This window comes from Dipodomys spectabilis, unplaced genomic scaffold, assembly GCF_019054845.1.
Source record: "Dipodomys spectabilis isolate Male_0828 unplaced genomic scaffold, ASM1905484v1 ptg000108l, whole genome shotgun sequence".
NCBI classification, from domain to species: Eukaryota; Metazoa; Chordata; class Mammalia; order Rodentia; family Heteromyidae; genus Dipodomys; species Dipodomys spectabilis.
This window is the reverse complement of record NW_024870785.1, coordinates 4,377,261-4,399,066: the sequence shown is the minus strand read 5'-3', so window position 1 is coordinate 4,399,066 and position 21,806 is coordinate 4,377,261. Positions and strand designations below refer to the sequence as shown.

At 57.1% G+C, this 21,806-nt stretch overlaps 3 protein-coding genes across 3 annotated transcripts in view; 1 reads left to right on the top strand and 2 right to left on the bottom strand.

Annotated features, from left to right (window-relative positions):
- Dnajc17 (DnaJ heat shock protein family (Hsp40) member C17) overlaps window positions 1-16,524 on the top strand; it is a 33,135-nt gene extending 16,611 nt beyond the window's left edge. The window contains exons 2-11 of the mRNA XM_042687930.1: window positions 4,905-4,974; window positions 5,250-5,308; window positions 5,516-5,603; window positions 7,947-8,032; window positions 8,173-8,269; window positions 8,763-8,806; window positions 9,581-9,658; window positions 10,208-10,288; window positions 10,716-10,826; window positions 16,335-16,524. Of these exons, the coding sequence (XP_042543864.1) occupies window positions 4,905-4,974; window positions 5,250-5,308; window positions 5,516-5,603; window positions 7,947-8,032; window positions 8,173-8,269; window positions 8,763-8,806; window positions 9,581-9,658; window positions 10,208-10,288; window positions 10,716-10,826; window positions 16,335-16,454 (834 nt within the window). The 3' untranslated portion in view covers window positions 16,455-16,524. The remainder of the gene's footprint in view (window positions 1-4,904; window positions 4,975-5,249; window positions 5,309-5,515; window positions 5,604-7,946; window positions 8,033-8,172; window positions 8,270-8,762; window positions 8,807-9,580; window positions 9,659-10,207; window positions 10,289-10,715; window positions 10,827-16,334) is intronic.
- On the bottom strand, window positions 11,891-14,416 carry CUNH15orf62 (chromosome unknown C15orf62 homolog). Its single transcript, XM_042687942.1, has one exon. It carries the CDS (start codon window positions 13,746-13,748, stop codon window positions 13,221-13,223), a length of 528 nt encoding a protein of 175 aa, XP_042543876.1. The 5' UTR covers window positions 13,749-14,416; the 3' UTR covers window positions 11,891-13,220.
- Window positions 16,525-16,648: 124 nt separating the features above from the next.
- Gchfr (GTP cyclohydrolase I feedback regulator) lies at window positions 16,649-20,004 on the bottom strand. Its single transcript, XM_042687944.1, has 3 exons — window positions 19,914-20,004; window positions 18,237-18,331; window positions 16,649-17,056 (listed from the first exon to the last, which is right to left on the bottom strand). The coding sequence occupies exons 1-3, from the start codon at window positions 19,947-19,949 to the stop codon at window positions 16,933-16,935; spliced, it is 255 nt and encodes an 84-aa protein (XP_042543878.1). The 5' UTR covers window positions 19,950-20,004; the 3' UTR covers window positions 16,649-16,932.
- Between the last annotated feature and the right edge of the window lie 1,802 nt (window positions 20,005-21,806).

Here is a 21,806-nt window from a genome sequence, read left to right as displayed (position 1 = left end):
CTGTGATGCTCAGATTTTAGCTCCTGAATAGTTAGGATTATAGGTGTGAGACAAGTTCACAGGTACTCAGTTTATTGTAATTTTTTTTTTTTTTTTTGCCAGTCCTGGAGCTTGAACTCAGGACCTGGGCACTGTCCCTGAGCTTTTTTTGTTCAAGGCTAGCACTCTACCCCTTGAGCCACAGCGCCACTTCCGGCTTTTTCTGTGTATGTGGTACTAAGGAATTGAACCCAGGGCTTCATACATTCTAAGCCACATTTCCCAGCCCTCATTGTAACTTTTTTTTTTTTGGGGGGGTCCGGTCGTGGGGCCTGAACTCTGGGCCTGGGCACTGTCCCTCAGCTCTTCAGCTCAAGGCTAGCACTCTACCACTTGAGCCACAGCACCACTTCCGGCTTTTTTCTTTTTGCTTATGTGGTGCTGAGGAATCAAACCCAGGGCCTCAGGCATGCAAGGCAAGCGCTCTACCACTGAGCCACCTTCCCAGCCCTCATTGTAACTTTTTTAGCAGTGGAAAAAGGTAGGGCAGTGAGTCGGCAGGCCAGGTGAACACAGGTAGGCAATTAGAAAGGTGAGGATATAAGGAAATGAGTCTGCACACTTACAATCCCTGCCCAAGGCCTGTGCTGGGAGGAGTTATTCCTGCCTCTGAGCTCAGTCAGAAACACCAGACTGGGTTTAGGTTGCTTTGGCAGGTGCAGGTGTGGACTGGCATGGCCCAGTAGGTGGCAGCACAACTCCAAAGACGGGTTGTAGGCTAGGTGCCTGACTCTCTAGGGAGGAGTTCAATCAGACACCTGCCAAGCAGGCTCTCCCCTGGTAAGATGCTGGCTGCTTGTCTCTGAAGGCCCGTGTTTAGCATGCTTGGTTGTAGAAGTATTTACCTTCCATCTGTGAATCCTGGAAAGCCAGTCTGCTTAGCTGTTCTACCCGGGAATTAGCACAGCAGTTAACTTGCACAGATCATCAGAGGCAGAGGGGAAGTGGTGTTGTGGCTCAAGTGGTAGAGTGCTCATCTTGAGCTGAAGAGCTGAGAGACAGCGGCCAGCCCAGAATTTAAACCCCATGACCGACCAAAAAAGAAGAAAAAGAGGCAGAAGCCTAAAAAGCAGAGGCATGGCTCCAGAAAAAAGGATGAGGGTAATATTTTACAGCTATAATCCCAGCTCCTTAGAGGGTGGGAGATTAAGAGGATCATGATTTAGGAGAAATCAAGGGAGACTCCATTGTAACCAACACACAAGTGGTGTATATGGCTATGGTGCCAGCCAAGGGGAAAATTGTGATCTGAGGCTTAGTCTGGGCAAGAAACTCGAGACCCTGTCTGAAAAATAACTAAAGGAAAAGTAAAAATATGAAAATGGGGCTGAGAAGGTAGCTCCGTGGTAGAGCACTTACCTCGCATGCATGAGGCCCTGGGTTTGATTCCTTAGCACCACATAAAAAAAGGAAAAAAGCCAGAAGTTGCACTGTTGGTAGGTTGCTAGCCTTGAGCTGAAGAGCTGAGGGACAGTACCCAGGCCCAGAGTTCAGCCCCTGCTACTGACCAAAAAAAGAAAAAAAGAAGGGCTGGGAAGGTGGCTCAGTGGTAGAGCGCTTGCCTTACATGCATGAGGCCCTGGGTTCAATTCCTCAGCACCACAAGCAAAAAAAAAAAAGCCAGAAGTGGCGCTTTGGCTCAAGTGGTAGAGTACTAGCCTTGAGCTGAAGAGCTGAGGGACAGCGCCCAGTCCCAGAGTTCAGGCCCTACAACCGGACTACCCCCCCAAAAAAAAAAGAAGAAGAAAGAAAAAAGACTGTGAAAATAAGCTGGGTGCCTGTGGCTCACGCCTGTAATCTTAGCTACTCAGAGGCTGCGATCTGAGGATCACAGTTCAAAGCCAGCCCAGGCCAGAAAGTCCATGAGATTCTTATCTCCAATAACCTACTCAAAAAAAGCTGGAAGTGGTGCTATGGCTTAAGTGGTGAAGTTAGCCTTGGGCAAAAGAAGCTCAGGGACAGCACCCAGGCTATCCAAAGTTTGAGCCCTAGGACTGGCAAAAAGTTAACGAAAGCAAAACAGATACTCTAGGGATGGTGGTATATACCTGTAATTCTAGCTTCTAAGGAAGCCAAGGAAGGGGGACTGCAAATTCAGGGCTTAGCATGGGATAGACTGAGGCCCCATCTCAGAGGGGAGACAGAAAGAGAAAAGAAGTATCAGGGAATGTTAGAGAGAAAGCTGAAAACAAAGCCGTCCATCCCTTCCTCACCGAGGTAAGCCCTGCTGACAATTAAAAGAAGTAATAAAAGAAGGCCAGTTTAAGGTCTTAATGTGGAACTTGTGGCTTCTACAAAAGTGTAGAATAAAAAGTAAATCCTCAAGGGAACTAAAGAGGGACTTCTCAAATGAAGAAATAAAAATGGCAAAGAAACACATGAGGAAATGTTCATCATCCCTGGTGGTGAAGGAAATGCAAATAAAGACAACCCTGAGATACCACCTTACCCCAGTCAGAATGTCCCACATCCACAAATCAGCCAACGACAAATGCTGGAGGGGATGTGGAGAAAGAGGAACCCTGTTACACTGCTGGTGGGAATGTACACTTATACAACCACTTTGGAAAGCAGTCTGGAGGGTCCTTAGAAAGCTAAAGATTGACCTCCCTTACGACCCAGTCATACCACTTCTAGGCATCTACCCTGAACAACAGGAACCAATATACAAGGACACATGCACCTCCATGTTTATTGCAGCACTGTTCGCAATAGCTAGGATATGGAAACAACCTAGGTGCCCCACCACAGATGAATGGATCCAAAAATTGTGGTATCTATACACAATGGAATATTATGCAGCCATTAGAAATGACAAAATAATGGCATTTGCAGGGAAATGGATGGAGCTAGAAGGAATCATGTTGAGCGAGGTAAGCCAAGAACGAAGAGACAAACGGTACATGGTCTCCCTGATAAGTGGATGCTAAATCCAAAAGGTTAGGTGATACGACAAAACTAACAGGACTTAAGAAACAAAGAACTCCCGCTCATCTGGTTGAACCACTACTAAATATCCTCATGCTGCTGATCACAAATATGGTATATAACATGTGAACACTGTTATATATTACAGACTGTGGTAGACAATTTGCTCCAGGGAAGTTAGAATGAACTTGTGACTTTGAAATTATGTAATCATTTAATCACAATCAAAAAAAAAAAAAAAAAAAAAGAACCTCGGGGAAGGGAGGGAGGGAGGGGATGGTAGGGGGAAAACAATGGAGGGGGTAACAATGTTCAAGAGGAAGTGTACTCATAACCTCACTCATGTAACTGTAACCCTCTGTATAGTAGCTTTACAATAAAAAAAAAATATATATAAAAAAAAAAGGTAAGCAAAGCAAAACAAAAGGAAAAAAAAAATGTAATAGCAATGAGTTTTGTACAAAAAATAAAAATTGGCAGGCAAAAAAAAAAAAAAAAAAGTAAATCCTTCCTTTTTTTAAAATTTTTTGTTTTTTTTTTTTTTAGGCCCAGTCATGGGGCCTGAACTCTGGGCCTGGGCGCTGTCCCTCAGTTCTTCAGCTCAAGGCTAGTACTCTACCACTTGAGCCACAGCACCACTTCCGGCTTTTTTCTTTTTGCTTATGTGGTGCTGAGGAATCGAACCCAGGGCCTCGAGCATGCAAGGCAAGCGCTCTACCACTGAGCCACCTTCCCAGCCCAGTAAGTCCTTCCTTCTTCACCTCTACCCTTTCCAATGGATAGCACCGCTGATTTCTCACATGCTTATTTACTTTTGTTTTTAACCTCCCAGTGGCTGTTACCCGCCTGTTCCCAAGGCTGCCCTCAGGCACTTCGCTTCCATTACCCTCTGGGCTCCGCTCTGAGTCTAGTACGAGACCTTGATCGTCATACTTTTTGGCTATTTTAGAGACAGGGTTTTGCTTTGTAACACAGCTGGCCTGTCTCATAATCCTCCTGCCTGCTCTGTCTTGTCAGCACTGGGTGGCAAGCTATGGGATGTTGTTGTTTTTTGTTGTCATGGCCCTTGAACTCCAGACCTGGGCGCTGTCCCTCAGCTCAAGGCGAGCGCTCTGCCGCTTGAGCCACAGCGCCACTGCCGGTTTTCTGGTGGTTCATTGGAGATAAGAGTCTCATGGACTTTCTTGCCTGGTCTGGCTTTGAACTGGGATCCTCAGATCTCAGCCTTCTGAGTGGCGAGGATTACAGGTATGAGCCACCAGCACTGGCTTATGGAATGTTTTTGATGGACCTGTGTCTAGTGTAAATGGTGCTACAGTGTGTGTCTTTGAGCGTTCATGTCAGCATATGTGTCTAGGGTTGGGGCACAGGAAAGGGTGTGTTAAATTCCATAGCTGGGCTGGGAAGGTGGCTCAGTGGTAGAGCGCTTGCCTTGCATGCATGAGGCCCTGGGTTTGATTCCTCAGCACCACATAAGCAAAAAAAAAAAAAAAAAAAAGCTGGAAGTGGCACCATGGTTCAATGGTAGAGCACTCGCTTTGAGCTGAAGAGCTGAGGGACAGCGCCCAGGCCCAGAGTTCAGGCCACACAACTGACCAAAGAATAAATATTCCACGGCTAAGTTTTCCTTCAGAAGCATCTCCCTCCTTCTTTGCGAACCCAGCGTGTAGACCGCAGCAGTTGCAGGGTCTGCAGTGACTGGCACACTGCTCCGCTGTCAGGAGCCCTTGACGGTGGCAGTTGTGAGATTTGCACTCCGCAGGCGCTATGTGATCCTGCCCAGTGCCGAGTGGCAGTGGCCAGCTCCCTCTGTGGCCTCTGCCCACTTTGGGCAAATCTCCACAGTGGCTGTGAAGAGGGATTTCCCTCGTCCTGTGAGCAGGGTCGGTCTCTGGGGCGGGAGCGAATGACCGCATCTCGTGTCTCCTGACTCCCAGGTGAAGAAGGCATACCGGCAGAAGGCCCTCTCCTGCCACCCAGATAAGAATCCAGATAATCCCAGAGCAGGTGAGGCTCTCACAAGGCCATGGGCGGTTTTGGATCTACGCTGCGCACGTGAGTGCTGTGCGTGCAGATGCACAGGCTCTGTCTGCTCTGAGCAGAGGGTCCGGGGGGCATGTCACGTGTCAGGGTGCCTCATGCACTTGCCTTGCCTTCCCGCCCCATCATCTGACGGCTTTTTCTGCCCAGTGTAACGGATGTGAAGTGCTTCTTAGAGGAAGCACCTATCACCACGTCTCACTTTACCTTTCTCTTTTTGTTTTTTTCTTCCCTCTGTCCAGCTGAACTCTTCCACCAGCTTTCCCAGGCCTTGGAGGTACTGACTGATGCTGCAGCCCGGGTAAGGGTGCTCTTTGAGCCGGATAGCCCCTGTGGTGGGGACCACTGCCGCCTCCTGTGGCAGGGCTCTGTCCTGGCTGTGTAGGCCCCGCAGCCCCAGTCACCAGGCCGCTGCCCTCATGGCTCGGCTGGGAGGCGGGAGCAGGAGGGGCGCTGAGGCACCGTCCTTTTCTCCGACCCTCTGCTCTGTGTTTCTTCCTCCTGCCAGGCCGCCTATGACAAGGTCAGAAAAGCTAAGAAGCAGGCAGCAGAGCGGACCCAGAAACTTGATGAGAAAAGGAAGAAAGTGAAGCTTGGTAGGTGCGCGTGCAGCGCTGCCTGGCCTCCGCCGTCCCTCACCTTCCCTCTGGGTGGCTCAGCTTTCTTCAAGCCTTTGAGAGCCTCTCGGCTCGGGCTCTGGCGGTGTCTGAGGTGCTGGGTGCAGGAGAGTCTCAGGAGTCCCAGCAGGTACTGTGAAGGTGTGCAGATCTGCTGGCGCCCATTCATCCAGTGTGAATGAAATTGGTCGTTTATTTTCTGTGCCAGGCTGGGACTTGGGGTTCATCCAGGCCTACAGCTTTCACTCGGAGAAGCTCCCTCAGAAGAGCTCCGGAGATCTACTCCCTTTTTCCAGCTGCTTTATTTTCAGACGTTCTTTGCAGACCATAATATCTGCAATCTGAAGAATGTGATTTTTTTACTTTCTAACTTTATTGTTGTTGCTGTCGGTTGTGGGGTCTGAACTCTGGGCCTGAGCGCTGTCCCTCAGCTCTTCAGCTCAAGGTGAGTGCTCTACCACTTGAGCCACAGTGCCACTTGTGGCTAACTGGAGACAAGAGTCTCAGACTTTCCTGCCTGGGCTGGCTTTGAACCGTGTTCCTCAGATCTCAGCCTCCTGAGCAGCTAGGATTACAGGCGTGAGCCACCAGCTCCTGGCCCTCTGAGCTGTTTTTGTTCAAGGCTAGTTCTCTACCACTTTGAGCCACAGTGATACTTCTGGTTTTCTGGTGCGTGTGAGCCACCCATGCCTGGCTATAAATTAATTTTCAAACATTCGCATCAACTCAATAAAGTTGATCTAGGCATTCTATACTCAAATTTCTCTCCCTCCCGCCACTTTTTTTTTCTTCTTGCCAGTCCTGGGGCTTGAACTCAGGGCCTGGGCACTGTTCCTGAGCTTCTTTTGCTCAAGGATATCACTCTACCACTTGAGCCACAACTTCACTTCTGACCTTTTCTGTGTATGTGGTACTGAGGAATCGAACCCAGGGCTTCATGCATGCTAGGCGAGCACTCCACAACTAGGCCACATTCCCAGCCTGTTCCTCCCTACCTCCCCCCTCCCCCCATCAGATATTTTATATTTTAATTTGTATCGATTTTGTCCCAGTGCTTCCAGGAGAGTTGGGTAGAGCGCTGGTAGAGCGCTTGCTTAGCGTGCACAAGACCCTGGGTTTGATTCCAGCACTGAAGGGGGTAGAGAAAGAAAACAGCAAGTCCCAGGTTTGAGATACAGGTTTGTCATAGCGGCTGGCCTTCAGAGGGCCACAGCAAGTTTCCTTTGGGAGTTGAGCAAGGCTCGTGGCCTAGCTGATGTCCCATTCGAATCTGCCCATCTCTGGAGGAGCCACTGCAGCCGGGCAGTGGGCCTGGGGAAGGGGGATGGAGGGGGCTGGCAGGGAGCTCAGCAGATGCAATCTAGTCAAAGTCCAGGCAGGTCTAGGTCAGGCTGTGACTCCAAACCACAGGGAGAGAGGCCAACAGCTCCACCCACAGGCATCCCTGATACAGCCCTGGGCTGTTGGCACAGCACTATCTGCCTGTGCTGAGGGCAGGGAAGGAACCTGCTCCGGCAGTGTGAGCTGTTTACTTCCTCCAAACGCCTGCTTCCATCTCTTCTGTGGCATGGTCCTTGTGACCTTTGTCAGTGGAAAATAACTTCAGGCAAACAGGCCCTGTGGAGGGCTCAGGAGCTACTGTGTGCTGTCCTTTTTCTTTTTGTAACTAGGGCTTGAACTCAAGGACTCATGCCTGCTAGGTAGGCTCTCTACCACTGAACCACACTACCTCCAGTCCTTTTTTGTTTGTTTGTTTGTTTTGTCAGTTGTGGGGCTTGGACTGTGGGCTTGGGTGCTGTCCCTGCGCTCTTCAGCTCAAGGTGAGAGCTGTACTGCATGAGCCACTTCCGGTTTTCTAGTGTTTTTTTTAGAGATAAGAGTCTCACAGCCTTTCCTGCCCGAGCTGGCTTTGAATTGTGGTCCTCAGAGCTCAGCCTCCTGAGTGGCTAGGATTACAGGTGTGAGGCACCAGCACCTGGCTAAGGACTGCTTATTTCTGAGATAGGGTTTCATTTCTTGCTTGAGTGTGTGCCAGGACTATGATCTGCCTACTTACGCTTCCCACAAAGCCAGAAAGGACAGGTGTGTGTCATAGCATTTGTTCTTGGTCAAGAAGGAGTCTCAAACTGTTTTGTTTAGACTGGCCTCAAACCACAATCCTTCCTGTCTCAGCCTCCCAAGTAGCTAGGATTACAGGCATGAACCACCAGTGCCTGGCTAATGTGTGTCATCCTCTTTGAGACTTTGTGGGAACTTGGGTGAACTGAGGTCATACGGGAACTGTGACAACTAGCAATTGAGCCGTGTCTCTCTTGTGCCTAGACCTGGAGGCGCGGGAACGCCAAGCCCAGGCCCAGGGGAGTGAGGAGGAAGAGGAAAGCCGAGGTGCCAGCACTCTGGAGCAGGAGGTGAGCATCCGGGCGGTCTGCAGGGGAGGCGAGAGGAGGGTGATGGTCACGAAGGCTGGCTCTACCTTCCTTCTGTAGGAGTGAGCCAGCCTGCACTGGATCTGCACAGGATTGTCACCCCTCCGTCTCCTGCTCTGCAGATCGCACGCCTGCGGGAAGAGGGTTCCCGGCAGCTGGAGGAGCAGCAGCGGCTGATCCAGGAGCAGATCCGTCAGGACCGCGAGCAGAGGCTAAGCGGTGCGTCCTCACCCACGGTGACCGCACTGGCGCTTGGTGGGGCGACTGAAGGCTTCTGCCCCCTAGAACTCCGTGGCACCACGTGAATGCCACCTGCACCTTCCCACCAGTTGTCCGCAGGGCCTGGATGCCTTTTACGTCACCTGGGGACATGCTGCGTTGGTCTTAGTCCCAAGCAAGATAGTTCTCTTTTGGAGCAGACGACCGTGTCAGGAAGACTGAGGCGCTTAGCGCAGTGGAACTGTAGGTTGCCATCAGTGCATCTGGCCCCTAGGAGGTGTTCCCAGCCCTTGGCTTAGAGAGAGCTCACAGGTGGCTTTCTGGAGATGTCTGGGCAGGCCTCTCTTCCCCACCAGGCCCCTCAGTGGGGTAGGGCAGGGCAGACGTTGCCCGTCGTCAAGAGTAACCTTTTTTAGGACTGCCAACGTGTTTGTCCTTTGAGAGAACCTTGGCCCCCTTCATTCTACCTTTCTTCTTTTCCCAATCTTTCTAGGAAAGGCAGAAAATACAGAAAGCAAAGGAACCCCCAAACTGAAGGTGAGTCTTGGGGGACTCTGGGCTTCCTCACAACTCTTGTCTCAGCCAGCACAGACACTTCCTGTGGCTCCATCTTTTTGTTGCTGTTGTTGGTTGTGGGATTTGAGCTCGAGGCCTGGATGATGTCCCTCAGTTTGTTTTGCTCAAGGCTAGTTAGTGTCCTACCATTTTGAGCCACAGCTCAAATGGTTCCACCTTAAAATCACTCTGATCTCCAAGGAAGCCAGTGTAACTCCCATCCTTTCCACACTCCAGGGCCTGCAAACCAGGCTGCTCCCAGAACCTGCCACGGGGGTGGCAGGCCTTGACAAAGCAGAGTACCTCCCGGGGTGGGTGCCCCGCCTCCCCATTACCACAGGAAGCACGTGTTGGCAGTGCTCCTAGATCACAGGTGCTTCCAGGAGCAGAGGGGCCCTGCTCACACTGGCAAGCGCAGTCTCTTGTAGGGTCTGGGATTGTTCTGCCACAGGCCAGTGTCTGTTGATACTTTCTTTCTTTCTTTCTTTCTTTCTTTTTAATTATCAGTCCTGAGGCTTGAACTCTAGGCCTGGGTGCTGTCCCTCAGCTCTTCAGCTCATGGCTAATGCTCTACCACTTGAGCTACAGCGCCACTTCTGATTTTTTCTGCTTATGTGGTGCTGAGGAATTGAACCCAGGGCCTCATGCATGCCAGGCAAGCGCTCTGCCACTGACCCACCTTACCGGCCCCTGCTGTCTTAATTTTTTTTTTTTTGGTCGGTTGTGGGGCTTGAACCTGCCATCTTTCTTTTTCAGCTAAAATGGAAATGCCAGAAAGAGGATGAGTCCCAAGGCGGCTACTCCCAAGATGTCCTCCTGCAGCTTTTGAAAAAGGTCTGCGCCAGGCTTCTGGGCTGAGCTGTGGCCTCTGCCTGCGCTCGTCTGTGCAGGACTGTCACGCTCTGGACTTCCCCTCTCATCTCTACCTGCTTGTTTTTTGTGTTGTTTTCTTGCTTCGTAGACACCTTAGAGACTTCTCCCTGGGCCGTGTCCTCTGTCACTGGGGCGGACATGTCCAGCCTGTTTCCTCCTTTGATGCCCAAGTATAGCCCTTACCTTTATAAGCACCAGGCTTGGCTACACCAGTTCTAGGAGAGAAGGTGGGGGAGGGTGGCTTGAGAGCCCCCTCCTCTTCCCTGCCTTCAGCCAGCTGGAGCAGCTGTGCCAGCCTAGGTCCCCATTGAGTTCTTTGCTCATTTCTCCTTTGCTGTCTTGCATTCCTACAAGCAACCTTTCTTTTCCATCTCTGATCTCACTTCTCTGGTCCCCGAGCAGTAGAAAGGTAGCCCTGGGCTGAAATGCCCCAGTAGGCCCAGGGCAGCCAATGCAAGCTGGCCAATCAGAGGGCCAGCCAGGCTTACCAAGACCCTTCTTGTCCCACAGTATGGCGAAGTTCTCAACCTGGTGCTTTCCAGGAAGAAGGCAGGCACCGCGGTAGTGGAGTTTGCAACGGTCAAGGCTGCGGTGAGTCCTACATGGGGCTTGCGGGGCCCTGGCAGCCCTGGCACGCTAGGGCAGGAACTCTGTTGTTAAGTCCACACTTTGAGGAGATCTCCCAGCCAGCTCTCAGTCAGCATCTCTACATAGGTCCTCTGACCCCCAGGGCGGGTGGGGTGGTGCACTGACTTGATTTCAGGCTGCCTGCACTCCACTCTCCCATCCTGTGCCTGTCTAGGGAGGAGCCCTACAGAGCCTTCCCACCCGCAGCACTCTCATTCCCCAAGCTGAGGGCAGCCGCAGCATGCTGCCGTTTCCACCTTGCTGCTGTCCTCAGCGCCGCACGGGGGAGTAGGACGCTAGCTCCTTTCTTTGGGGAGGGGGGGGTATAGAGGGAAGCTCCCTTATAGCTGACAGATGGACAGGACCAAAGGGTGGATGTTCTGCTTGGCAGGAGCTGGCTGTCCAGAATGAAGTGGGCCTGGTGGACAATCCACTGAAGATTTCCTGGTTAGAAGGTCAGCCCCGGGGCACCACAGGCCCCAGCCACTCAGGACAATCAAAGGTAAGAAGCCAGGTGTCACCCAGCTGGGCCTGCCTAGCGCTCAGGTCCTCCTCCTGTGTGAGATCGTCTCAGGCTCTCCCCTCCCAAGTCTAGGTGGATACAAGTGGAGTGAGGTTGACAGCCCACACAGGAAGACCCAGAGGGACCCTCTCCCCTGTGATTTTATTTTATTTTCTAGTGCTGGGGAGCAAATGCAGGGCCTCCTACTTGCTAAGCATATGCTACTGCTGGTGTACCCCCAGCCCTTCACAGTACCCTAAGTACTTCCCTTATCCTGTACTTGGTGAGCCTCTGTCCCCTTCCCAGGAGCCCCTGCTACTGGTTGAAGCACTGGAGCTTATACGGCACAGTGCTAAGGAAAGAGTCAGGTGCTGGGGGCAGATTTGTCCTTACAAGCTTTGTTTTTCAAGATATGTCTCTTAGCTTCCCACACAGAGATTAAGTATGAAGAAGCAACATCTCTAGGAATAATATGGCCTCCCGCTGAGCCAAGTCTGGGTAACCCCTCATGGAGAAGTATGTACCTTCCAGCCAGGGCTGGCCCCGTGCTACCTCTAGGATAACTGTGTTCCCCTTGTCCCTCAGGCCTGACTGCAGAGGGCAGGTTGCAGGGCTTCTGGCTGTGTATGCCCCAGGACTGATGGCTTTAGCAGGGGCAGGAGCCAGGACCCTGACTGAGGCACTTCTGTGTTACGTCACAATCCTTCACTGGCTTAGCAAGACCTGTGCTCACCTACCTGTCCTGCCTCTGCCTGAGGTGTGGACAGAGAAGGACCATGAAGTATCCTAAATAATCTAAATCACACCTTGATTAAGAAGAGACCTCAGGGTGGGTACTACTCAAGGGCTGAGATCTGAGGATCGCATTTCAAAGCCAGCCTGGGCAGGAAAGTCCGTGAGACTCCTATCTCCAATGAACCACCAGAAAACCGGAAGTGGCACTGTGGCTGTAGTGGTAGAGCGCTCGCCTTGAGCTGAAGAGCTGAGGGACAGCGCCCAGGCCCAGAGTTCAAGCCCCACGACCGACACAAACAAGCAAACAACAAAGACAGAAGAGACCTCAGTCTCTCACCTTAACATAGTATTTCAGAGCCCAGGTAACACTCCATATGTTGTGTTAAAAAGAACTTTATTACCTCCTCTGTGTATAGAGGAGCCTTTCAGCTTAGTTCCCCCACCGAGGAACAAGAGGGGCTGCAGAGGCCGCGTGTGCCGCAGCTCCTTCCCCCCTCCCATTCTTGGGTAGGCTGAGGGTCGGCATCACATAGTCCAGTCAAGTGCTGTGGCTCCTGGCCAGGCCGCAGGACGCGGCAGTAGCGCAGCTGGTAGCCCGGCCCAGGAGGCGGCCTGGTTGGCAGCCTCCTCATCAGAGGTTTGGCTTAGGCAGAACTCCCTCGTCCCAGTAGAAGATTCCAGAGGCCAGCTGTGCCTCCTCATCACTTATCTTCATCCTCTGGCTCAATCCTCCCCTCTTCTGGATGGGAAATCCTCCCTTTTCTAGATGAAGTCCTCCCCTCTTCTGGACAGAAAGTCCTCCCATCTTCTGGGCAGGAAGTCCTCCCTCTTTTGGACAGGAAGTTCTCTTTTCTGGACAGGAAATCTACTACTATTTTCACAGCATTTCCTAAAGACTGGGGTCACTAATAGTGCTAGATAGACCCAAAGTGCCGTGGCTTTGCAGGCTGGGGCCTTGCTGGTGGCTGGCGGTCAGTCCCTGCAGCTGCTCCGTCCAGCGCGGCTGGGCAGCCGGTGGGCAGGTTGAAGCGCTTGTGCCCTCCTTTCTGCTGATGGTGTGTTGACAGTCCCTTTCCCCGCCCTCCACTGAGGGCTCCAGAAACACCAGTGTTGCTCAGTGATGCCGGTCTCATGCTGTGCTGTGAGCGGGCGGCACCGACGAGGCCTTGGTCCAGTGTGCCTCGTGTGATGAGGCCTGGGTTGGTTTTATAACTTGCATTGAACTGGCACTTAAGCATCCAGTGTAGCAAGTGGCAACTGGCTTGGGCTGTTTCCCCATTCTCTCAGCACCCCCCTTCCTGGTGGCCTGGGTTGGACCCCGTCTTCCAAGTGCTGGGACCTGTTACTAGTGGCTTTTAAGAGGCTGGCGCAGGCACGGCGTTCTGCCCACACTGTCCTCCTACACCCTGACTCGCCCTCTCCTCCTCTGCGGGCCTCTGCCTGGCTCCTGTGGTTCAGGGTGTGGCCTCCCTTTCCTGGCCTCGCCAGCTTCCTTCCGGGCTACTGCCAGAAAGGATCCCCAGCATTCCCAGTTGGGGTGAGGTGGAGAGCCATGGGTCTCTGCCCCTGCCTGATCCTTAATCCCCTGCTGTACCTTCCTTCCCGGGTCCCCAGGCTTTGTTCCTCCTGTCACCCCAACTTCGCCCGCCCTCACCACACTCAGCAGCGGGGCTCGCTGGGGAACTGCTCCTGCAGCATCTGTAGAACTTCCTCCAACAGTGAGATCCCCAGGTCCACTTTGAAGGAGACGAAGGGGTCACCGAGGTCCGGAGCAGGCGTCCTCGGGCGGGCGGGTGTGGCCGAAAGGTCCTCCTCGGAGAAGTGGTGGAGCGGGCCCACCAGGGACAGCGCGGAGGGCAGGGTGGCGGCGTAGGCGGCAGTGTAGGGGGTTGGGGGCTCCAGGATGTTGGGGCAGCTGGAGCTTTCTCGGTACAGACGAGGGGGCTTGGGAGGAGCCAGCAAGGTGGCCCGGGGCTGTTCATCCCCCCACAAGGGCAGACGCCGGCCATCTGGCCTCCCTTGCAGTTCCCGGATGACCTCGCGGTTGCTGTACTCCTCATGGTCGCCGCCCGCAGTGCTGGCCTGGCTGAGCACGCTGCCCTGCCTCCGCAGGCGCCGGGGCCGCCCCAGGGTCAGCCGCTTGAAGAAGGAGGCATTGCGGAAGGAGCCTTTCCTCCAGGTCTCCATGTGCCCTGGAGAGGCAGCGGACAGGCCTGTCCTCTCAGAAGCCCCGCACAGGTGTCCCAGAGCAACTAGTGACCATTGGTCCCTAGTGGATGCCAGGAATCGGGGAGAGAGCCCTGGCAGGGGCTAGAAGCAGCCCTGGGTCTCTGCTCAGCCAAGTCCTCGGGCCTGGAAGAGGGAGCTCCCCAGGGATCCTGTGGCCTGGTTACTTCACAGGACGTGGAAAAACCCCAGAGGAAAAAAGCAGCACTTACGAGGTGGAGCGGGGCCGCGGGGCAGCAGAGCTGGATCTTGGCTGGCCGGGGCTCCCTGCACTCAGCCTCCACGCGCTCGCTCCGAGCAGGAGGCAGAGGGCCCCCGCTGGCTGTCGTCTCTGGCTGTTCCTGGCCCTGGGCCTCTGTCTAGGCCAGCGGAGGACTGCGCCCGGCTGCCGCTGCTGTGGGACTGATGAGTGGCGTGGCTGTGGTGCCAGCGTGCGGCAGCGATGTGTTTGTTTCCAGCTGACTCAGTCAGGTGGGAAGCTGGGTTTCACGCTGTGAGGTCATTGCAGCATCCGCGGGCTGGGCAGCTGTGACCCACACCCCAGGGCAGTCGGGAGCTTTGGATTCCTCCTAGGACTGGTCTGGGGCAGCCTGGTTGGTTGGTGTGTCACCAAGCTTCCTTTCTCACCACAGTCCACCCCACTCCCCCCCCGCCCCCCCCCCCCCCAGCACTCAAGGGCCCTGCGCCCAGCCTCCAGTGTGTCTGGGAGGAGCGCAGCGGTGGGAGCTAATTGAAAGGCAGGCGTGTGGAACAATTGTTGGGAAGGAAGAGACCTGCTGCTGGTGGGGTGACTCAGCCCTGGGGCTACTGACAGGGCTTATTAGCACAGCCTGCCGGAATGGGGGGCGGGGGTGTTGATGGGGAGCAGCCTCATGCCTGTGAAGGGCCCGCTCCTCCCAGGGCTGGCAGGGGCATGCCAAGGGCAGCTCCAGGTTCTCCTGGCAGAGCAGCGTGGCCTCCCTGCCCTCACCTCCAGGCTGGCTGCTGCTTCCTCCTCCTCCTCTACCTGGAGGGCCTCCAGGCAGGAATAGAGCAATTAGGGCCAGCGTCCTGGTCCTGCTCCCCCTCTGGCTGCGGGGCCCTGTTCTGAGCCCTTCTTCTGCAGAGGGGGCTAGCCCTTCCAGGGATGTCCTGGGGGCCTGGCTGAGGGCCACTCAGGAGCCAGGGTCGGGGTAGGCTGGGCTGTGGAGGTGAGGATCTGAGCAGCACTTTCTGTTGCTCTTTACCCCCTCCTTCAAACCAGTTGGCCTGGACTTGGCTACTTCATGCCAGCCACTCCCCTGTTCCTCCCCATCTCAGCCCCTGGCCTCCTCCTGGCCTGTCCGATGAGTGTCAGCCAGATAGAGAGCCCCAGAGCAGGGCTGCACAGCTCCGCTACAGACAGGCCATGGCATCTGCACCCCCTCTGTCCTGTTGACCACAGGAAGGGCTCCCGGCTTCTGCTGCTCCAGACCTATCAGAGCGAGCGTGGGATCGGCAGCTCAGGGCTCTGCTGGGTGCAGCCATTGTGGTGATGATTACTCTTGTGATGATGATTATTTTGTGTGTGTGTGTGCACACGCATACGTGCGCTTGACTTGGGGTTTCAATGCAGAGCCTGGGTCCTGTCCCTGAGCTTTTTTGCTCAAAGTTAGCAGCTTACTTTTCAACCATAGCTCCACTTTGGCTTTTTTTTTTTTTTTTTTTTCGGTTGTGGGGCTTGAACTCGGGGCCTGGGCACTGTCTGTCAGCTCTTCAGCTGAAGGTGAGCACTCTACCACTTGAGCCATAGCGTCACTTCTGGTTTTCTGAATCATTTATTGGAGGAGTCTCTCAGATGGGGCTGCCTAGGCTGTCTTTGAACCAGGATCCTCAGATCTTAGTCTCCTGAGTAGCTAGGATTGCAGGCGTGAGCTACTAAGCCTGGCTTTTTTTCTTTTTTTTTGTCAGTCGTGGGGCCTGAACTCTAGGCGCTGTCCCTCAGCTCTTCAGCTGTAGACTAGCGCTCTACCACTTGAGCCTCAGCCCCACTTCTGGTTTTTTCTGCTTATGTGGTGCTGAGGAATCGAACTGAGGGCCTCATGCGTGCAAGCACTCTACCACTGGGCCACCTTCCCAGCACCATGCCTGGCTTTCTTGTGGTTAAACTAGCCCTCCGTATTCCCCCCATGCTGTACAGGGCTCCCTTCTCCAGCGTGCTCAGGAGCCAGGCCTCAACCAGACCCCGGGAAGCCCAGCAGAGCCTCTGGACCCTGCACCTTACAGCCTCCACTAGAAACCAAGCACATGCCCCAGTAGAGGGAAGGAGAGTCAGAGACAGGGTGGAGAGGGAATGAAGGCAGGGTGATGATTCACAAGGAGGTGTGAAGTGCTCTGCGGACTCCGCCGGGGGCTGAATGAGTGGTGGGCCCCAGGGACAGGTGCGCCACCAGGAGAGCTGGAGGGAACAGTGGAGGTTCTGGTCCTCCCTCCTTGACCTTTATTATCTACCCAGGCCCTGTCCCCAGTTTGTGGTCTGTGGGGCCGTGCTCTGTGGCGCTGACCCTTCCTGTTCCCCGTGTCCCCCAGGGCTCAGTGCTGTCCGAGAGGGACTACGAGAGCCTTGTCATGATGCGTATGCGCCAGGCTGCCGAGCGCCAGCAGCTCATCGCCCGGATGCAGCAGGAAGACGAGGGGCAGCCCACGTAGCCTGGCTGCAGCCCTCCGTCCTACAGCCCTTTTCTTAAACAGCACCAATAAACTTTTGAAAAAGCCTCTACCTCATGAAGAGTTCCTTCCACCTAGGTGTAGGGTCCTCGACTCATAAGGCCCCGCCCAGGCCCTCACCCCCTCCCCAGGAGGAGACAGATCCCCAGCAGTGTCATACTTGGCAACAGAGGAGGGACCATGAACCAGAGCCTTTTATTGGCCTAGACTGGCTCTGCAGGCCCCGCCTGACTGATGGTGAGGCTGTCCTCCCCAGATGCGGAATCTGGCGGGGGTACCCTTGTCCTGGGGCCAGGCCTGCAGCCAGGGGCAGCTGGGAGCAGTGGCAAGGACCCTGGAGCAGGACTTCTGAGGGCCACTCACTGCCCCTCTGTGCTGGGCCAAGGGGGTGACAATTTGGGAAGAGACAACAGGACAGCCAGTGGGACAGGACTCGCGGGACCAGGTCCATGGCAGTGGGTCACTCCTTGTGCAGGCACCACACCAGTGTCTGGCCCACCCCTGTCATGCTCAGCACGCGGAAGCCCCTGCGCTCCAGCTTGTCCAGGACAATGCGTGGCGGATCGTTGACGTAGTACTCATAGCTGCAAAGACACCGGGGTGGAGGTGAGGGACAGAGCAGCCCCCACAGCCTCCCCCCCCCCTCCCCCCAGCTATTTGCGCAGCAGCACAGGCCCCCTTCCAGGCTGTCCTGCAGCCCTGGGGCTACAGGGTTGGCTCCTGGCTTAAGGAATGCTGGTTTGTTCCTTCTTGCAGGTTTTGGGCTTGGATTTGCTGTTCCTGAGCTTTTGTGCTCAAGGATAGCACACTACCACTTTGAGCCACAGTGCCACTTCTGGTTTCCTGGTGGTTAGTTGAAGGTGAGATCTTCATGGACTTTCCTTCCCCGGGCTGGCTTCAAATGGCAATCCTCAGATCTCAGCCTCCTGAGGAGCTTTTTCAGGTTTATTGGGTGTTGAAATGCCATGAAACAAAAGGGGCTTGATGCCCAAAACCTGGAACTCCTTTTGGGAGGAGAGCGGAGTAGTCCTGGGATTTGAACTTAGGACTTCATGCTGACTGGGCCAGGCAGTCTTATTTCTTTTTCAGATAGGGTCTTGTGTTTTTGTTCAAAGCCAGCCTCAGACCTCTATCCTAGTATGCGCACCACTGTGCCTTGCTTAGTAGTTGAGATGGCCTTGCGTAGGTTTTGTTTTGCCCAGATTGGCCTCAAACCATGGTCCTCCTACTCTGTCTCCCGTGTAACTAGTATTACAGGTGTAATCCATCAAGCCTGGCCCAAGCTAACATCCTGAGGCAAATGTCTCGTGTGCACATCATGGTGTTGGCTTCTGCCCTCCACCCCTAACCCAAGGGTCTCGATAGGTTCATCTCCCTTAACCCCTTCCATTTGAACTGGGACTCATGGGGCAAGTCTTCTCAGTATCCCCCAACCGGTGTGGCCCGCTATTCTCTCCCAGTACTGGCTAGGAAGGTCAAGGGAGTGGTATGGTCTCCGTGTAGACGCGGAGGTGGGATGATGGATGTCAAGGGGGAGTGGCTGATTGCCCAGGCAGTGAGCTGGTGACCTGATTTTTAGCCCTCTAATGTGGAGACCTCTCTGCCGCGCTGGATCGGTGGGCCTAGTACTGAGGGGAGAGGCCAGGGACACAGTCCTCTAGGGAGTTCTCGACCCATGTGGCTGTCTGTCCTGGGCTCTTTGGCCCTTGGGCAGGACTGGGGGAGGGTGGGGGGAATGGAGGTGTTGAGGGAAACCTTACTCACAAATTATTTCCAAGCACGCTTCTCTTGGAGGCCCCCAGATGCTGCATCAGCTCGGGATCCGAGTACTCATCGCCCACCATGGTAGGACCCACCTCCTGCAAGGTAAGTAAGCCACAGAGGCTGCGGGGCGGGGTCTGTGGAGGCGCAAAGCTGGGAAGGTGGTCCCTGACTCCCCGAAGCAGAGTGGGACATGGCACTCAGGAGGACTGAGAGTTCAAGACCAGCCTGGGCTACACGGTGAGACCTATCTCAAAAAATAAAATCCCAAAAAGACCACACCCCCAAACTACTAGAGCTTTATAAGGGGATCTTGTTTGGCAATAAAAAAGATTATTATGGTTTATGGAGACATCCATAACCCAGGAGACATCCTGGTTAGAAGCTGTTTTGGGTTTGTGGCAGCGGCTCAGATAGAACAGCAAGTTCAAACCCCACGACCAGTAAGTTATTTATTTTTTGTTGGTCATGGGCCCAAACTCTGGGCCTGCGTGCTGTTCCTCAGCTCTTCAGCTCAAGACTATCGCTCTACCACTTGAGCCACAGTGCTACTTCTGGCTTTTTCTGCTTATGTGGTGCTGAGGACTCGAACTCAGGGCCTCATGCATGCCAGGCAAGCACTCTACCACTGAGCTACCTTCCCAGCCCTAAGATAAATTTATTTGTTTTGTTTTTTGTTGTTTTTTTTCTGGGTCCGGTTGTGGGGCCTGAACTCTGGGCCTGGGCGCTGTCCCTCAGCTCTTCAGCTCAAGGCTAGCGCTCTACCACTTGAGCCACAGTGCCACTTCCGGCTTTTTTCTTTTTGCTTATGTGGTGCTGAGGAATCGAACCCAGGGCCTCATGCATTACAAGGCAAGCGCTCCACCACTGAGCCACCTTCCCAGCCCCCCTAAGATAAATTTAAAACAACAAAAAACATTTGGAGGAATTGCAGGGTGTGGGGGAAGGGCCCAAAACCATCTGAACAGCCACAGGTGAGGGGTCCTGAACCACTGCCCCTCCTGTTCAGGGGTGAACGCCGGTGCCCGGTTCCACATCCACAGCCCACTGGCCCCAGAGCCTGCCCCATCCCAGAACCCACCTGTCCCAGAACCCACCTGTCCCAGAGCCCACCTATTCCAGAGCCTGCCCCATCCCAGAACCCACCTGTCCCAGAGCCCGCCCCATCCCAGAACAACCCACCTGTCCCAGAACCCACCTGTCCCAGAGCCCACCTATTCCAGAGCCTGCCCCATCCCAGAACCCACCTGTCCCAGAGCCCGCCCCATCCCAGAACAACCCACCTGTCCCAGAGCCCGCCCCATCCCAGAACAACCCACCTGTCCCAGAGCCCGCCCCGTCCCAGACTTCGCCCCGTCCCCGAGCCCGCCCCGTCCCCGAGCCCGCCGCAGTCTCAGCTGTGGGCTCCGCGCGCATCGCTGTGGGTCCGCGCTGGGGCCCAGGGGGGAAGGGGGTCCGGAGGCCCGCGCTGGCCGGGGGGGGGGGGGTGCCGCGCTCGGACCGGGCCGGGCGGTCACGACCCAGAGTCGAATGGGACTCCCCGAGTTTTCTGGATGGAGCTTTGGCCCCTTCCCGGGGTCCTCCGCCCTCGGGTGTCCCAGGCCAGCAGCCGCCCCCGCCCCTCCGCCCCCCCCCCCCCGCTGGGCCCCACCGCGGGCGGGCAGCCGGGCGCGCACTCACCATGCGGATCTGCGTGCTGATGAGCAGGTACGGCATGGCGCGGCGCGGCGCGGTCCCGTCCCGTTACTCCGCGGTCTGCAGCCGCCGCGGCGGGCCGCCAATCCCGAGCGCGCGGCGTGACGCGCCCGGCCCCGCCCCCCGGCGCCCGCACCCCCCCCCGGCCCCGCCCCCCGGCCCGCGCCTCCCGCCCCCCCCGGCCCCCCCCCCCCCGGCCCGCGCCTCCCGGCCCCCCCCGGCCCCCCCCCCCGACCCGCGCCTCCCGCCCCCCCCCCCGGCCCGCGCCTCCCGCCCCCCCGGCCCCGCCCCCCGGCGCCCGCCTCCCGCCCCCCCCCCCGCCCCGGCCCGCGCACCTTCCCCCTCCCCCCGGCCCGCGCCTCCCGCCCCCCCCCCCGGCCCCGGCGCCCGCCTCCCGCACCCCCCCCCCCCCCGCCCCGGCCCGCGCACCTTCCCCCCCCCCCCCCCCCCCCCCGCCCCGGGCGCCAGGTCCGTGCGCGCCGGGCCGCCCGGCGCCGGGTCCGAAGTCCGCGGGGCTCCGCAGCCTGCCCGTCCCCCGGCGGGGTGCAAAGGCTTCTGACCGGGCTCCAGCACACCCGCCCGGGGACCCGGCAGCCCTGGGCGCCCGCGGTCAGCCCTCGGAGCCCGCGGTCAGCCCTCGGAGCGGGGCCTGGGACGCCGCCGCGGCGCCGTCGATGCCGCACCTTCGCCCTCCTGTGACCCCACAGGTTGAGAGAGTGCGCGCTGTGCGCGGCCGGGCGGCCGGTGACCGGACCCCCCACGCCTGCCCCCACGCCTGCCCCCAACACCTGCCCCCCCACGCCTGCCCCCCCCACGCCTGCCCCCCCACACCTGCCCCCCCACACCTGTACCTCCCAACACCTGCCCCCCCCGCCTGCCCCCCCCACACCAGCCCCCCCACGCCTGCCCCCCCAGCACCTGCCCCCCCACACCAGCCCCCCACGCCTGGCCCCCAAACCTGCCCCTCCCACACCTGCCCCCCCCCACACCTGCCCCCCCACGCCAGCCCCCCACGCCTGCCCCCCCAGCACCTGCCCCCCCAACACCTGCCCCCCCACGCCTGCCCCCCCAGCACCTGCCCCCCCCACACCTGCCCCCCCACACCAGCCCCCCACGCCTGCCCCCCCACGCCTGCCCCCCCAACACCTGCCCCCCCACGCCTGCCCCCCACGCCTGCCCCCCACGCCTGCCCCCCCACGCCTGCCCCCCCACGCCTGCCCCCCCACACCAGCCCCCCACGCCTGCCCCCCCACGCCTGCCCCCCCACGCCTGCCCCCCCACACCAGCCCCCCACGCCTGCCCCCCCACGCCTGCCCCCCCAACACCTGTCCCCCCACGCCTGCCCCCCCAACACCTGCCCCCCCACGCCTGCCCCCAACACCTGCCCCCCCACGCCTGCCCCCCCAGCACCTGCCCCCAACACCTGCCCCCCCACGCCTGCCCCCAACACCTGCCCCCCCACGACTGACCCCCCAGCACCTGCCCCCCCACGCCTGCCCCCAACACCTGACCCCCCACGCCTGCCCCCCCACGCCTGCCCCCAACACCTGCCCCCACGCCTGCCCCCAACACCTGCCCCCACGCCTGCCCCCCCACGCCTGCCCCCACGCCTGCCCCCCCACGCCTGCCCCCACGCCTGCCCCCCCACGCCTGCCCCCAACACCTGCCCCCACGCCTGCCCCCCCACGCCTGCCCCCACGCCTGCCCCCACGCCTGCCCCCCCACGCCTGCCCCCAACACCTGCCCCCACGCCTGCACCTCCACGCCTGCCCCCAACACCTGCCCACCCACGGCTGCCCCCCCACGCCTGCCCCCCCAGCACCTACACCTCCCAACACCTGCCCCCTCACGCCTGCCCCCCCCAACACCTGCCCCCCA